The 13225-nt window shown below is 35.5% G+C and overlaps 2 protein-coding genes across 3 annotated transcripts; both read left to right on the top strand.

The window, feature by feature from the left end:
* The first annotated feature begins 792 nt into the window (after nt 1-792).
* On the top strand, nt 793-5591 carry LOC135620077 (uncharacterized). The gene is made up of 3 exons (XM_065122697.1): nt 793-951; nt 2639-4311; nt 4426-5591. Exons 2-3 carry the CDS (start codon nt 2643-2645, stop codon nt 4767-4769), a joined length of 2013 nt encoding a protein of 670 aa, XP_064978769.1. The 5' UTR covers nt 793-951; nt 2639-2642; the 3' UTR covers nt 4770-5591.
* A 1003-nt stretch (nt 5592-6594) lies between these two features.
* On the top strand, nt 6595-13144 carry LOC135620078 (phosphoglycolate phosphatase 1A, chloroplastic-like). Of its 2 annotated transcripts, XM_065122698.1 has the most exons (11): nt 6599-6979; nt 7065-7132; nt 7231-7323; nt 7431-7502; nt 9390-9461; nt 10033-10092; nt 10238-10290; nt 10822-10919; nt 12283-12382; nt 12715-12818; nt 12897-13144. In XM_065122698.1, the coding sequence occupies exons 1-11, from the start codon at nt 6703-6705 to the stop codon at nt 13001-13003; spliced, it is 1104 nt and encodes a 367-aa protein (XP_064978770.1). In that variant the 5' UTR covers nt 6599-6702; the 3' UTR covers nt 13004-13144. The 2 variants fall into 2 exon arrangements, with proteins under 2 accessions (XP_064978771.1, XP_064978770.1); XM_065122699.1 differs by lacking the exon at nt 10033-10092 and having other exon boundaries at nt 6595-6979.
* Nucleotides 13145-13225: the final 81 nt, after the last annotated feature.

Here is a 13225-nt window from a genome sequence, read left to right as displayed (position 1 = left end):
GATGCGGAGGAAAAATAAAGAATAATAAATAAATAAATACATAAATAAATAAGAAGGCATAATTTAGTTCAAATTTAATGTAAAATTTTATAAATATGATTTTTTAATTGAAAAAAGACATGATCAAGAGGGATATTAAATATATTATTTATCAGTTCATTATGAATAGTTTTCTTTATTTATTTTGTTCATCTCCCTATAAATTTACAATAGATCCTAACTTGGGTATTTCATGATGCGACTAATAAAGGTGGATAAGTATAATAACCAATAATTTTAAGTTATTTTTAAATAATAATAAAAGATAATTTTGGAATTATTAAAGCATCAATCATCATGGGTCTTCAAACTAAATCATGCACATGAGGATTCATATTAGTGTATAAATGTAACTAAGTGGATACTATTTTCATATATAAAGTTTCATTTTCACCCATCACGTTGATGCATTGATTCCACTCGTGTTGTCGATCAAGGGGCTACCGTATGTCTTTGTCGTAACCACCTCATACGAGGATTACGAGTGAGTTATATAAGCAGTGAGATATATAAAATAATTTTTTTATATAAAAAATATTATTTTGAAAATGTTAAAAGTAGAGATTCTCAATGAAATTTTTTCGAAATATATGAGTTTTTTTTTTAATTTTAATGCCTTGTGAGATCAAAGACAGTAAGAGAGGATATACAAATACTTGCAAGGGTAAATATGGTAATTAAATTGAGGGACACAAATGGAATCACAAGAATTATTCGTCCTTCTGATAAGATCACAGCCGTTCATGGTCGGTTACCTGTCTCCACTTCCAATCTCGGTCTCTTGCTCGGCGGAACCACCTCCGCCGCTGCGGCCGCGCCAGACGCCGCCGGCACTCGGCGCCGCCGCGACTCCGGCACCTCCTCCTTAGCTGAGTCCCTCTGGATCTCTTCCCCCTCCGCCGCAAAGTCAAGGTTCGGCTCTTAAATCTCCATGCACACAGTGGCTTCTTCCCTTGTTTGGGGTTTACAGAATATGGAGTTTTGCTCCCTCTTTAGTTGCATGATTGGCTGTGTGTTCGCATTCTACTTAAATTTAGTCTCTTAGCTATTTCAACTGGATGCTGGATGAAATTTGGTTATCTTGTTTTAGATACTGATCTAGATGTCGATTTTACTAGGGATTTGTGTTCGTAGTTAGGTCTGCTATGTCTGATACTCAATCGTCTTTCTTCCGTTCGTTTGGGTCAGCAAGCTTCTTTATCTGTCGAGTTCTTTAGTAGTTTCTTTTAGTGTCTATTTTGTGATCCCTTTCTAAAGCTGATATGTAGTGTGGAAGTTGTAGTAAATAATTCCTATTGTAAAAGTTATTCGCTGAAGAACTTGATGTTAATCATCCACCTTGGATTTCCCCTGTGATGGTAATTTTTAGAAATGCTGCACTTTCCTATAGCCTGCTAGGGTTTTGCTTGCAGTAGCTATACTTAGAAATCCATAACAGATTCAGAAGTAACTAGTCTATGGGCAGATACAAAAAGTGATATTTGAGAACATACATACGTGCATACATATATACAAAAAAAAAATTGCCTTCTTCGGATAATGTTTCATTTAGGTTGGAAAATAGATCATCTAGTGATAGACTGTACTAACTAATCACAGTTCATTTTGTTTTAGAATGCAGAATTTTCATCTTCATATCCTGCAACACATTGTTTTTTTTTCCTAGTGAAAATACTTGGGTTGGACATGAGTCATTGAGGAAGTTACTTTTTTCTCTACACGGAAACACTCAAAAACTAGTTGAGCTTCTTGTCATTTAGCAAGTGGTGCTCAAGTGTCTGGTGAAGTATCTCCAAAATGGGTTTTTGTTGTACATAATGCTTGACATTTAGCTACTCTGTGTGTTACTTGCCTGACCATTATATATTGTTTTTATGGCACTTAACACATTATTAGTATATGCTGTGTCATTATGTTAATGAGTGTCATTTAGATCTATTTATACTACCTAGGCATAATATCTTTCTGATGATGTGATTTTTTTTTTGCAAAAAGGCTGTTCTTCATTACAATGAAAAAGTTGATGCTTGATGTCATGTTAAAATATCAGTTTTTAAAATGTTTCAGGTTGTTGACGCATTTTTTTGATATGTAGTCACCTTATTAAAGAAAAGTAATTCAGTAGGATAAGTGCTGGACTTTCTTTGCATTGATGAGATAATTGTGGATGATATGTGGATGTAAAAGAGTGTTTGTTGGCATGTTTATCATATAACCCTTTTTGTCTTCATTCGAGATGACTAAACTTCACTTCAAACAAGAAGCCTAAGGAAAGAATTCAGCAGGAACTTAGAGCCACTTGCAATTCCTGGCTGTTGGTATCTTGTTGCCAGAAAAGATGCATGCCAAGGAACCCAGATAGAATTAGCTGGTCTATGGACATACTATTTACTTGTTGTTTAAGTTTATATATCAAAGAGTAATGTGTAGTTTCACCAGAATAAGAATAGTCTGAGGAATGCAGATTTTCATGTAATACAGAATGCAAATCACTTGATTTTATTATATTATGGAATATAAAAGAAGTATTTAGTTTATCATATTTTGCCCAAATTTTTCACTATCTGTTTTACATCAAATTTATTGAGCTGATTTGCAGCATAATGGTGAGAGGTAGGGATGCTTGTTGGGAACACTGTGTCTTGGTTGATGCAACAAGACAGAAAGTTCGGTGTAATTACTGTCATCGTGAGTTTAGCGGAGGGGTTTACAGAATGAAGTTTCACTTGGCTCAGATTAAGAACAAGGACATAGTCCCATGCTCAGAAGTCCCGGATGATGTAAGAAACTTGATTCATAGCATTTTAACTACTCCTAGAAAGCAGAAAGCTCCTAAGAAGTTGAAGATTGATCATACAGCAAATGGTCCCCAACATAGTTCCTCCTCAGCAAGTGGATATAATGCTAAAAATGCTGGATCTAGTGGGCAACATGGCAGTACTTGCCCATCCTTGTTACTTCCTCTCCCTTCACCTGGTGCACAACCAACAGCAAATGATGCTCAAAAGCAAAAGTATGATAATGCTGATAACAAGATTGCTCTTTTTTTCTTTCATAATTCTATTCCTTTTAGTGCTTCTAAGTCTATTTATTATCAAGCCATGATAGATGCAATAGCAGATTGTGGTGCAGGCTATAAGCCTCCAACTTATGAAGGGCTGAGATCAACTCTCTTAGAAAAAGTCAAAGAAGAAATCAATGAAAATCATAGAAAACTAAAAGATGAGTGGAAGGATACTGGCTGTACCATTTTATCAGACAATTGGTCAGATGGCAGGTCTAAATCACTCTTGGTTCTGTCAGTTGCATCACCTAAAGGGACACAGTTTCTTAAATTAGTTGATATATCTTCTCGTGCAGATGATGCCTATTATTTGTTTGAGTTGCTGGACTCTGTTATCATGGAAGTTGGTGCAGAAAACGTGGTGCAAGTCATAACGGATAGTGCAACAAGTTACGCTTATGCAGCTGGCTTACTCTTGAAGAAGTATCCTTCCTTATTTTGGTTTCCATGTGCTTCATATTCAATTGAGAAAATGTTGGAAGATATCAGTAAACTTGAGTGGGTGAGCACAACTTTAGAAGAAACCAGGACCATAGCTAGGTTTATATGCAGTGATGGATGGATTTTAAGTCTGATGAAAAAATTAACTGGAGGAAGGGAGTTGGTACGACCAAAAGTTGCAAGATTCATGACCCATTTTCTTACCCTAAGATCCATTGTCAATCAGGAAGATGACTTGAAGCATTTTTTTTCTCATGCTGATTGGTTGTCATCTGTACACAGTAGAAGGCCTGATGCACTAGCTATAAAGTCATTGTTATATCTTGAAAGGTTTTGGAAATCTGCACATGAAATTATCGGCATGTCTGAGCCACTTCTTAAACTTCTGAGGTTGGTTGATGGGGATATGCCTGCCATGGGATATATATATGAGGGTATTGAAAGGGCAAAAATGGCGATTAAGGCATTTTATAAAGGGTGTGAAGAAAAATATATGTCTGTTCTGGAAATAATTGAAAGAAGATGGAGTACGCATTGTCATTCTCATCTTCATGCAGCTGCAGCTTTTCTTAATCCATCGATCTTCTATGATCCAAGTTTCAAGTTTGATGTCAACATGAGAAATGGTTTTCATGCAGCAATGTGGAAAATGTTTCCTGAAGAGAATGATAGGATTGAACTCATCAAGGACCAACCTGTGTATATAAAGGCACAAGGTGCTCTTGGGAGCAAATTTGCTATTATGGGAAGGACATTGAATTCACCGGGTAGATTTGCTAATTATTTTTTAGAATTATTGGTTATCGATTGCTCTATCAAGTTCAAATTTGTTTCAGAAACATTATTATCACCTTCCTGACATTCTTCATGTGAAACCACAGGTGATTGGTGGGCCACATATGGTTATGAAATTCCTGTCTTGCAGAGAGCTGCAGTGCGGATACTTAGTCAGCCATGTAGTTCATACTGGTTCAAATGGAACTGGAGCGCATTCGAGAACATTTATACAAAGAACCACACCAGGATGGAGCTGGAAAAGCTCAATGATCTAGTTTTTGTGCATTGCAATCTTCGGTTACAGGAGATTAGCCAAAGTAGGGGTGCAAAATGTAGACCTGTTACATATGATGAAATAGATGTGAGTTCTGAGTGGCCAACAGAATCTGAATCTTCATCACTTCTATTGGATGATTCATGGTTAGACAATCTACCTTTTGAATGCTGAGGTAGCTTACCAACTTATGCTTAAATTTAGATGAAGATGGCATTCAGGCAAGATTTGCTAGCATTCTATGTGCAAACAGAACCACTGACACATGCTTAACTAATCTAACGTTGTTCGAAGCCACTAACTAATTTTCTGATATCTACTTATGCATGTTTTATTTTTGTGTTTAAAAACTAAAATTTATTGTAAAAAAAGAGCTGTAAACACATCAAAAGGTATTATGTATGCACATAATATTAACAAACTGTTCTATTTGTATATGAAGATTGTGATCATAGACCCATTTTTTTTTCCCGTGTTGATGGAATATCCTCTGGCCTCCTCACTTATGCAACAACCACGGTGAGGAACAGTCTTTTCTCCTTTATTTCTTTGTCCTTCTGAGATTTTCTCAACTGTTCTCTCACTTTGTTTTTAAGGGTTGAAAGCTCACCGAATTCTTTGTATTGATCATTACAGATTCAAAGCATCATCGATACACTCGGTGCCTTCCATCAGTAAGGGCAACATACTTTATTTCTTTCTTAGACCTTTTTGTTGCATAATGAATATGATTGTTTCAAAATACCCAATGAACAAGTCGGCATCTCATCTCTTCTCATTGTTGTCCTGAGAGGTAAACGTACATTTTTCATCTTTCGGATGCCTGATATGATTCTGCTGTTTAAATGCAGGTATATTTTGATTTTTCTTTCAAAGAACATAATGTAAAATCTCCTTGTTGACTGTGTTTCAAAATGTTCCAAGTTCCTGGGAGTAAGTTTCTAATGTTAATGAAGGATTACCTCTTATTAACTTGAAACAGTGTCTGGTTCCATTCATTTTCCTTGTGCATTTTGTAACAGTACTGGCTGAATGCAACTTAGCTGGTGGTGGATTTTATTTTTATCTGTAATAATAATAACTCATCAGTTCATGGATTTTTTTCACATCTTTATGCCTCTTGTGAACACTCCTATTTTTATCTTTCTCAGATCTTTGCTTCGTGATGATACTTACACTCATATATGGAATTTTGTTTCCTTTTCTAAATTACAGGAGTGACAGCAGGCGATTCCAAGGAATTGAGATCGCTTGGTGCTTTCAGATGTTAAGCTTGATGCAAAGTGAAAGCACAATATAGAAACTGGATGGTATTAAGATTTTCTAGCTTCCATATATATAAAATATTATTAAACAATATTAAATTTAGTTATATTTGTAATTTGATCGTCATATTAAAAATAATAAAATATAATTTTACTAAATATAATCCCTTAATTATCAATCAATACCATTTATTCTCATAATTCCTTAATTATCTTTATTTTATATAACTCATTTTTCTTCATTGATCAATCATCCTCGATGATGATTAGGAGGAGAAGACGGGAAAGAAAAAGAATTGTGTGGAATGAGTCGAAAAAAGTGTTGGAATTAAGAGATAAATTGAGGATATTTATGTTTATTCATGGGGGTATTTTAGAAATATTAACAATACTTAAAATGATATTATAAATAGTAAAAAAAGATTGTAAATGAAAATCTCCAATATTATTTGTACAAGATCATAGAAAATAAGATTTTATTAAAAAATTATAAATGAAAATTTACATGTTCTTAATTTGACTAAAAATTTCTTTGTATACAGAGCTCAACAATGAAAAAATTAATGTAATCAACCTTTTATATATATATATATATATATATATATATATATAATGTAACATGGATAATGTAAAGAGAGATGGGAGGCTGATAGCCATTTGATGGTTATAGTAAGTATGGAAAAGGATATAAGACTTGTGGTTGGCGGGGCTTACGCTTCTTCTTACCTCCACAAACACTGGACTTAACCCCTCACCACGTCAACGCCACTCGAATGGAGGAGACAACTTTAAATGCATTCTCATATCGCCCATCCATTTGAAGCGACATCGGGAGGGAGGAGATGTTGATGACCAGGGGAGTCTCCGACGTCTTCCTCGCAGTATCCGCCTCGGCCTCTTCCCGATCCCCGGCTCCCCCGGCCTTAGCGACGGGGCGACGGCTCTTCTCGGCGCTTCTCCCGCCGTCGTCCTCGCTCTCCTCCTCTAACCGCCACTTCGGGCCGCGGCGACGGCTCGGACGCTGGAGTTCGACCATGGCCGCGAGAGCCGCGGCTCAGAGGCTGGAGAACGTCGACGAGCTCATCGATTCTGTCGAGACCTTCCTCTTCGATTGCGATGGTGATCTCCTTCTCCCATCCTTTGTCCATATCGATTCCTAAATGAATCATCGGTCATTCGAAAATCGATTTTGTCCGCCTTGCAGGAGTTATATGGAAGGGCGATAAATTGATCGACGGGGTGCCCGGGACTCTTGATATGCTTAGATCAAAGGTTAGACCGCTGCATCTTTTGTTTGGATTTAGATTCCTTGATGAATGCACACATTGGGAAGGAAATCGATTAGATATGCTTTGGTTCATTGCGTCCAGGGGAAAAGATTGGTTTTTGTGACTAACAACTCCACAAAGTCGAGGAAGCAGTACGGGAAGAAGTTTGAAACTCTTGGTCTGAGCGTCACTGAGGTCTGTTAAATTTTGCATGCCCATGTATTTTCGTTTAGTTTTGTACGATTGTGTGAACTGTATGATTTACTAACCTTATGCATGTAATGATGGTTAAATTCGAATAGGAGGAGATCTTTGCATCATCTTTTGCTGCGGCTGCTTACTTGAGGTCCATCGACTTCCCTAAGGATAAGAAGGTTAGCATTACAGCTATTGCTATCTTGGTGAACTTCTTTAAGGAGCATATATGAGTTCCTTACTGTAGGTTATGCAAGGAGCAATCATCTTAAATCACAGAGGTTTGAATTTAAGAAAACAGTAAATTCTGACCCATAAAGCACCATCTGCTTGCTGGTCATTTGCTAATCATTTTGGAACCCTTAGGGCTGGAATGCTTATAGATGACTGGATTGCAGTTTGTAATTTCAGAATTATTAGGCAATTAACTGCTCTGTGTTACTCTAGTAATTGCAGTTCTACCAAGTTTATTAAGACTGCTTATAAGAATTGTGCCTTTGATGTGCAGAGTTGAAATTAAATTTATTCTCCTTTTTTCCACAAACTGGCATATGTTGGACATATGTGCATGATTTACAAAGACCAATTCCATCCTAAACTTTTTTGTCTAAAATTCTGTTTCATAAGTATCTGAAACAGTAAATTCTGACCCTAAAGCACCATCTGCTTGCTGGTCATTTGTTAATCATTCTGGGGATGACTGGATTGCAGTTTGTAACTTCAGAATTATTAGGCAATTAACTGCTCTGTGTTCCTCTAGTAATTGCAGTTCTACCAAATTTATTAAGACTGCTTATAAGAATTGTGCCTTTAATGTGCAGAGTTGAAATTAAATTTATTCTCCTTTTTTCCACAAACTGGCATATGTTGGACATATGTGCATGATTTACAAAGACCAATTCCATCCTAAACTTTTTTGTCTAATTTCTTTTTCATAAGTATCTTCAATGGTCCTGCCTCATTATAACCTGCTAGACCAAACTATTTCGGCTTAACAATTTGATTGTACCATGAAGAGAAAAATGTAGAATGATTTTACAAATTATCTTGGCTTATCCTTGACCACTTTTAACATTATGACCATGCCAGCCATGCGATAGTCACCCGATGCAACCGTCCATGTCAATGCCAAAGGATATCAACATCTAGTGACATTTGAGTATTTGAACTCTACCCTAATATTAGTTATGGAAACATGACCAACAAGAGCAACCTATAATGGCATGCTGATCATGTTCTGCTTATCAACAACTGATTAGCATGGCTTATGTGCATACTGTGATAAGGAAAGAACATTTGTATCATTTTATCTTTTGCTTCTTCGGTGTTATTCATCACACTTTGTTAAGTTCCTGCACTGGGTGCTGCAATTTTGCACCAGTTTAACATTTACGTGTTGGGAATATTCCTGTTCGTTAGTTGTGGTAGCCAAGAATCCAAAATTCTACAAGGATTGTAACATTATTTGCATGGGTTGATTTGACCACACTCTTTCCTTGTGGAGATTAAGCTATCAAAATGGTCTCTTCAAAACTTTTGCAATGGTGTGAGTTTTGGAGGATAACATGAAACTTATAACATATGAATTCATGAAATATCTATAACAGACAAAGTTAGCTTCCTAGAAATTGAATCTAGAAGAGACAATCTATAATGACCTTATCAAAAAAAGACAATCTATAATGACAACAGTTAAATATCAGGTGTAAGATCTAGCATATACACTTGTTTAACATTAGCCCATTAGACCCGGGTCATGACAAAACTAATACAAACGTGGTTTTTGGGATCGAAGTTAATCTTATGAATTCATGAAATATTTATAACAGACAAAGTTAGCTTCCCAGAAACTGAATCTAGAAGAGACAATCTATAATGACAACAGTTAAATATCAGGTGTAAGATCTAGCATATACGCTTGTTTAACATTAGTGGTGCCTATTTCTGTATTCTACTTAACGTGTTCCAAAATGTATATTATTTTGATAATTTGATTTAGAGATGCATTAAATTAGGCATGGTGAAAGAACTAATGGTTTGGCTTAAGTTATCTTCCAAAATTTCAGGTATATGTGATAGGTGAGGATGGAATCCTGAAGGAGCTAGAGCTTGCTGGATACCAGTATCTTGGTGGTCCGGTATGTTAAAAGTTTTGTATAACTATATCAGTAGAAATTGTTTTCGGCAGATTGCAAAAAAAAAAAAAAAACTTATTTTTTGTTCAACTTTGCTAGAGCTTGATGGACACCAGCATATGTTGCCTTGGACTTTGCTACTCTATCAAGTTCTTATACATCTGATGCTATATAATTTAGAAGTAGATGATATCATGTCCAACATCTGTTGGTAAAGTAGTTTTCCTTAAATGTAAAGCATCAGCAACTAATTAACAAACATCAGTGGATTAACATTCATATAGATAAAGTGTTAATCAATGAAATTTTGGGTCATACCCAGCATATGTTGCATCTAGATCTTGAGAGGAATTTTAAACTAGATCTTTTATAAGGCATTTCAGTAATTTTGGATATTTATATTGTTATCTGTTATACATCTTCATTTCCATAGTTCCTAATTTATTTCAAAAATATGTTAGTCAGTGGATATATTCTTTTGAATACTGCTACAAATTCCTTATTTTTTACATATTGATTCCAAATTTGAGCTAGCATAGATCACACGTGTAACACCATATACATACCATCACAGGAAGATGGCGATAAAAAGATAGAGCTGAAACCTGGTTTTTTGATGGAGCACGATCACAATGTAAATTTCCAACTCTGCAAAATTCTAGGATATATAAGCCCCTTTTTCTGGCCTAAAGCCTTCCTTCTTTGACAATTAATCCAAATAATGATATTTTCATTGCTTATTTACACTGACATTCAACTTGCTTGGTTCCTTTTTCTAGGTTGGAGCAGTTGTGGTTGGATTTGATCGCTACTTCAACTACTATAAAGTTCAGTAGGTTTCTTGTCTGTTTCTCAACCTTTGTCCATTTTATTTTAATTATAATAACTATTGCACAACACAGTGCATGCCTTTATTTTGAGATTTTCCTAGTATAATCTGAGTTTCTGTTATTATAAGCAATCTTTTGATCCATGTATTCTATTCAGAGGGGGAAAAGAACAAAGAGTTACAACCTTGATTAAAAGAAATTTTGTTGAACTCTGCTGATGTATAGTTAAGGTGGTTGGACAGTGAAATTCTTTCATTATTATGTCACTGATCTGATCAGATGATCAGAATTTTATGGGTGAGAAAGTTCTGAATATATTACTATGAAGCAGCAATATGTGAATATTTCAATTGTCATTTAAGAGTTTAGTTGGTAGGTCGGTCCTCATATTGTCATATTTTATATAAATTTCTCTGGGACATCCAGGCTCATCATACATGGATGGCCTAAATTACCTTTTGTATGATGCTCAAGTAATTCTCCTTTCAGACTGGGTTATTTAAGCAATGTTAACAATTTCTTATTGATTGAAGGTATGGGACACTTTGTATACGTGAAAACCCTGGGTGTATTTTCATTGCAACAAATCGTGATGCTGTAACTCATCTGACTGATGCTCAAGAATGGGCAGGTTTGACTCACTAAACTTGAGCATTTCTTCTTCCTGTGTCTTGACAACTAATGTTTCTTGACACTTCAGTGAGATACTTTTACATGTATCACCAATGAAAATTTTATGTTTGATATCTTAAAAATCAAATGGCGATGAGATGTTCTTGCTATAACTATTATTTTATCTATCTCATGGCATCTAGTTAGTGGCTGTTAAAGATAGAAGTTAAGCGGAACAAATATAGCAGGAAAATCTTGTGAGAAAGGTGATATCTTTCTCTCATGGTTACTTTGAACTGATGATCATACAATTAACAGTTGTCTAAAGTTCAATGCACCTTTGGATAATTCTGGAATATTTTGCTGCTACAGATGACAACTTTATTATTTAAAAAAAAACAAATTATTGGGTTTTGGGGGGTTTTCAAGCTCTAGAGTACAAGATTGCAACTACCTGATAAACATCATCAGATAAAACAACCATGCTGTTCCCTAGTTCAAGTCATTGAAATATTCCTATTTTTGTCAAATTAAAGTTATTCATCATTCACATTGTTTGCTCTTGTTTTTCCATAGTGCTGAAACACTTTGGAACCAAATTAAGCAGCTATAAAGCTTGGTAGAACAAACGGGAGAAATATTTTCTAGAGCTTCACATGTATGAGGATAGTTTGTATTAAAATATGCCCCGTAAAAAAGGTCTAAAAGCTAACATTTACCCAGAACCCATTTAGTGTATTGTTTTGGAAAGTCTAGAAATGAGCGATGTGCTAATATGCCACGATTGGCCACATCAAACCTGGGCATAATACATCAACATGCCCTCCTTCATTAACCAGAAAAATTCTTTGTTGAATGCCACAGATTTCATTTGAGCCATGTTTTTAGTTTGTCCAATTCAACTAGCAAACATGCAAATATTACAAGTTAGTGTACTAAACTATGATATTATGATAACTTTACAAGATTAAATTTTAACAATACCTAATATGTGCCAAATTGTATTAGATAATAACTCTTAGAAATGCAGGTTGGCTAGAATCATGTGTCTTTGGCTATATATGCTTATAACAGACCCACTATAAGGTTAGTATAGAGCATATATCCTGCAGCTGAGACATGCCGTTTGGTGTTGGGTACCGTAATTGATGGTGCTTATAAAGATCCAAGACACAATTGGTAAATAGGAGTGAATGTTTTCATTGGATTTGTTGTAGAGCACACTCCAGTTGTTCAACTTTCAGAAAATGTTTATTGGTGGATTCCAAGGGTAATTTTAGTGAGATAAATTATTTCAACCTTTGTGCTCTCAGATTATTAGAGGCTGGCTTTTCATTATTTTCCATTAAAGTCCTATCTAATTGCTAACTCATGCATTGCAGGTGGAGGTTCAATGGTTGGGGCAATTTGCGGTTCAACCCAACGGGAGCCACTTGTTGTGGGAAAGCCCTCGACTTTTATGATGGATTACTTAGCAAATAAGTAAGATTGAAATTCTTGACATTCATCCTATATAATGATTTCTACACTCATGATATCATACAAAATATAGAAAAAGAGTGAGACTTTTGTGTGATACATTATGATCTTCCACTGATTGGATCTCTGGGGATGATCACCTCTTTCCCATCCTAAACCTAGTGGAGGCACATCATTCAGATTCACACCCAAGAGGGGAGAGCAATTAGCAAATTCTATATTACCTAGCCTAACCAAATTGCAGTATTCCACTTAGATCGGATTGAGAGTTAATAATAATTACTTGATGAATCTTTTTGGCGGACTTGCATAGTCATACTTGCAATTGATCACAGGTTTGGCATTCTCAAATCTCAAATATGCATGGTAGGAGATCGGTTGGATACCGATATACTATTTGGGCAAAATGGTGGCTGCAAAACACTTCTTGTACTCTCAGGTAATTCAAATGCATGTTACTTCCTTTTCTCTTGGCACCATATTTTTGCACCTATGATGATTTCTTCCTTGTTGGTAGGTGTTACTTCTCTGCAAATGCTGCAAAGCCCCAGCAACTCCATACAACCAGATTTCTACACAAACAAGATATCAGACCTTGTCACTCTTAAAGCTGCAGCAGTCTGAATGAGAAGAATAACTTCATTTGTTATTGTTTTTAAGCTGCAAAACATTGCAGTCCTTTATATTATACCTATATATGAACCAAATATGATTTTTGATTGCACAGGAACAGTTCTTATAGATTATGATTTTCTTTTTTTTTGACGAGTGATGTATGGTTCATAGCCTAATATGCAAATGAATTGACCTGGATTTAACCCAGACTTTACCAAAGTTTTGCAACAT

The sequence above is a fragment of the Musa acuminata genome, chromosome BXJ2-8, assembly GCF_036884655.1.
Source record: "Musa acuminata AAA Group cultivar baxijiao chromosome BXJ2-8, Cavendish_Baxijiao_AAA, whole genome shotgun sequence".
Lineage (NCBI taxonomy): Eukaryota > Viridiplantae > Streptophyta > Magnoliopsida > Zingiberales > Musaceae > Musa > Musa acuminata.
This window is presented reverse-complemented; position numbering and strand designations above follow the sequence as displayed.

What these genes read in the sequence shown, in the direction of transcription:
- LOC135620077 (XM_065122697.1), top strand. Translation starts at nt 2,643, where the DNA reads ATGGTGAGAGGTAGGGATGCTTGTTGGGAACACTGTGTCTTGGTTGAT. An exon ending in AAGGACATTGAATTCACCGG is followed by an intron (nt 4,312 to 4,425) that starts GTAGATTTGCTA and finishes GTGAAACCACAG; the next exon opens with GTGATTGGTGGGCCACATAT.
- LOC135620078 (XM_065122698.1), top strand. Translation starts at nt 6,703, where the DNA reads ATGTTGATGACCAGGGGAGTCTCCGACGTCTTCCTCGCAGTATCCGCC. An exon ending in ACTTCCCTAAGGATAAGAAG is followed by an intron (nt 7,503 to 9,389) that starts GTTAGCATTACA and finishes CCAAAATTTCAG; the next exon opens with GTATATGTGATAGGTGAGGA. An exon ending in AACACTTCTTGTACTCTCAG is followed by an intron (nt 12,819 to 12,896) that starts GTAATTCAAATG and finishes CCTTGTTGGTAG; the next exon opens with GTGTTACTTCTCTGCAAATG.